Consider the following 3860-nt stretch of genomic DNA (forward strand, 5'->3'; position numbering starts at 1 on the left):
ATTTGACTGAATCGATTTCTGAAATTTCTGTCTAATTCCTTGCGGAAATTTTTTTAAAATACTTCGTTGAAGGAACCCGTGAGGATCAGAAGACTAAATAAATAATAAAAGCTAAAGAGCTGTATTCAAAACAATGAGATGACTAACACTAAGTCATTAAATATGGTCTTGATATGCAAACAGTGGCCTAGCTATGTGTTGGCCATGGCCACTGCTCACTACAAATTTTTTTGAATATTATTTAGAAATGTATCATTTTGACCTTTGAATATTCACTTTTTACTTTTGGCCACCTCCTTTAATGAACTTACACTAAACCCAGGTTCGGATCCAATGTGCCCACCCTCATTTTTTTTTTTTTTTTTTTAAATTGAATACATTATTCTATTTAGTTTGTCTTTGGCCCAGCCTTAATTTTTGTTGTCAAATATTAAAAAATTATGGCCCACTCTCAATTTTAGAACTAAAAGTCTTTGGCCCACTCTCCCTTTTAATACTAAAAAACTTGCCCACGATCCACCTTCAATTTTTTAACAAAACGTGTAAAAATAGAATTTCCTTTGCAGTTGCAAGTTGCAAACCCTCAGTAAGTCAGACTGGTGGTCGCTTGCATCATCCACAACTCCTCTGCTGGACTGGTGCTCTCCCTAATTCTTCTTAAACCAAATTTTATCAATTATTTTCTCTCTAGTGAGTACTTTTTTCTTTGAGTATAATGCTTTTTTGTTATTTGTGTGTATTAGTATAATAGCATTGTGCATTGAATTTTTTATTGAGAAAGCTTTTAAGAAAAAATGGAAAGTTTTTAGATTCCAATATTTTGTGATAGGTAAATGATTGTTTTGTGGTCCCAAAATTTGGAAGAAAAATAATATATAGATAATAGAAATAAAAATATAGATAGAATCAAGGAGGGTTTTATTTTTATATTTTTTAAGTCTTTAAGACTTTAAGTTGATGATTAAAAAACTTTACGTTGGAAAATTTAGAATTTCTATTGTTATTATAGAATTCAATTTGTGTGATAATTAATTTCTTTGTATTTATATAATTTTATTTCTTTGTATTTAGATATGAAAAAATATTTTAAAAGAAAGTCAATTGCTGAGACATCTCAACTTTGCTCTAGTGTCAATGATCATGAAAACCAACCTTTTTAAAGAAAAATTGCTTCGAAGTTGACTTGGAAAATCTTCCTTCTTATCCTGGCTTTCGACCAAGAATTACGTTTTATCATCCTAATGTTCGAGACCAAGTTAGAATGTGTTATCTACAAAATGGTCCTTGTCAACCTCGCAGCCATAAGTTTCCCAAATCAAAATCTGGTGATCATGAACGGAGTTTCCAATGTTCTTGGTTTGATAAATATTCTTACTGGTTGGAATATAGTGTTAAAAATGATGCTGCATATTGTTTTTGTTGTTATCTTTTCAAACCAGATAAAGGTGAGCAAAGTGGTGGTGATTCTTTTGTTCTTGATGGGTTTCGCAATTGGAAGAGACTTGAAAATTTTAAATATCATATTGGAGGTCATAACAGCTATCATAACCAAGCTGTGAAAAATTGTTAAGCTTTGCTGAACCAAAAGCAGCATGTAAGTACAATTATTAATAAAAAATCTGACCAACAGCGAGAAGATTATCGTATTCAATTGAAAGGATCAATTTCTGCTAGTCGGTTTCTTCTTTAGCAAGGATTGCCTTTTCATGGCCATGATGAGTCTGTTAATTCAATGAATCGGGGAAACTTTCTTGAACTTTTACACTATACAGCTGAGCAAAATGAAGAATATAGATTAGTAGCATCGGAGAATGCTCCTGGACATGACAAATTGATTGCTCCTAGTATCCAAAAAGATATAATCAATGCATTTGCAGTTGAAACCATCAACAAACTAATTAGTGATCTTGGAGATGTTTTTTTTTCTATACTAGTTGAGGAAGCTCGTGATGGATCCAACAAAGAGCAGATGGCAATTATCTTACGTTATGTAAATAAAAGAGGATGTGTTGTTGAGTGTCTATTGAGCATTATGCATGTCACAGATACGACTGCTTTGACACTAAAGATGGGAATCAAAACATTGTTCTCTAAATACAATTTGAGCATATCAAGATTACATGGACAAGGTTATGATGGTGCGAGTAATATGCGAGGTCAGTTTAATGGGTTAAAAGCACTTATATTGAAAGATAATGAATATGCCTTCTATGTTCATTGTTTTGCTCACCAACTTCAACTAGCACTTGTAGCTGTGGCAAAAAAGGATACAAATATTGAGAGACTTTTTTTGAAAGTTTCTTGTGTGATAAATATTGTTGGATGGTCACCTAGATGTAGGGATCTTCTTAATGAGAAACAAGCTTTGAAAGTGAAAAAAGCTATTGAAAGTGGTGAGCTTTCAACAAGGCAAGGTCTTAATCAAGATACTAGTCTTTAGCGACCAGGGGAAACACGGTGGGGCTCACATTATGGGACTTTATTGAGCTTGATTAATTTGTTTTCATCTGTTATTGAAGTGCTTGAGGAGCTTACTGAAAATTAAGCAAGTGATTTGGTGGATTATATGACTTCTTTTGATTTTGCTTTTAACCTGCACATGATGAAAAACATTTTGGGAATCACATTTGAACTTTCACAAGCATTGCAAAGGAAGGATCAAGATATAATAAATGCTTTGTATTTGGTTCACTTGTCGAAAAGAAGATTATCGTTGATAAGAAATAATGGATGGGATATCTACTTGATGAAGTTTCTCATTTTTGCATTACTCATAATATGGATGTACCAAATATGCAAGAGAAATTTGTTGCACGAGGGAGGTCGTGACGTAATGTTCAAGAGATGACAAATTTATTTCATTATCGTGTTGAGTTGTTCTATGCCATAATAGATTTGCAACTATCAGAGCTTAACAGTCGTTTTAATGAAGGTAATACAAAATTACTTATTTGCATGGCCTCTCTAAATCCAAGTGATTGCTTTCAAGCATTTGATAAGGGAAAATTAGTTCGTTTTGCTCAATTTTATCCACTTGAATTTTCTTCTATTGATCTTATGGCATTTGAACTTCAACTTGATAATTACATTAATGATATGCGCTCAAATAGTGATTTTTCAGAACTAAATGATATTACTAGTCTTGCTCAGAAAATGGTTGAGAAGAAGAAGCATCTTATTTACTCATTGGTATATTTGCTCATCACATTGGCTTTAACCTTACTAGTTGCAACTGCAAGTGTAGAAAGGGCATTTTCTGCTATGAAAATTGTGAAGACTCATTTACGCAATTGGATGGGAGATCAATTCTTGAATGATAGCCTAATTCCATATGTTGAGAAAGATATGTTTGACAGTGTTGATAAGGAGATGGTCATGCAACGATTCCTCAATATGAAGCCCCGTCGAGGACAATAGTAAATGTAATTTTTTTTGTTTTTGTGACAATATTGACTGGAAAAACAGAATATGAATGTTATATATAATTAGTTTTTATTTGGCCCGCCCTAATAGAAATTTCTGGATCCGCCCCTAACTAAACCCATTTATCATTGAAGATGGCACTTCAGTCTCCCCCAAAAAAAATATTCTGGCTTTGCCCCCTATGCACAAACTATTGAAATTGTCAACCACTTCAGCATTAATGGGCCACACAAACGCGTTCAAGGGTCCTGTTGTCCATTCATGAAAGATTTTTTTAAGTTATTAATTTTTTATTGGGTTTGGGCTTAGGAATAGAAGTCTTTGTAATACTAGGTTTTAGTCTTTTAAACCTAATATATAACTATAATTTTCTCTTGTAATGAGTGATAGCAAACAATAGGGCAAGTTACATTCATTGTAAATGAGGTGAGGCAGTA

The 3860-nt window shown here is 32.9% G+C and overlaps 1 protein-coding gene across 1 annotated transcript; it reads left to right on the forward strand.

Moving 5' to 3' along the window:
• Nucleotides 1-1732: 1732 nt before the first annotated feature.
• Nucleotides 1733-3417, forward strand: LOC116114291. Its single transcript, XM_031400446.1, has 2 exons — nt 1733-2414; nt 2894-3417. The coding sequence occupies exons 1-2, from the start codon at nt 1733-1735 to the stop codon at nt 3415-3417; spliced, it is 1206 nt and encodes a 401-aa protein (XP_031256306.1).
• The last annotated feature ends 443 nt before the right edge of the window (nt 3418-3860 follow it).

Source organism: Pistacia vera, unplaced genomic scaffold, assembly GCF_008641045.1.
Source record: "Pistacia vera cultivar Batoury unplaced genomic scaffold, PisVer_v2 Contig706, whole genome shotgun sequence".
In the NCBI taxonomy this organism is placed as follows: Eukaryota; Viridiplantae; Streptophyta; class Magnoliopsida; order Sapindales; family Anacardiaceae; genus Pistacia; species Pistacia vera.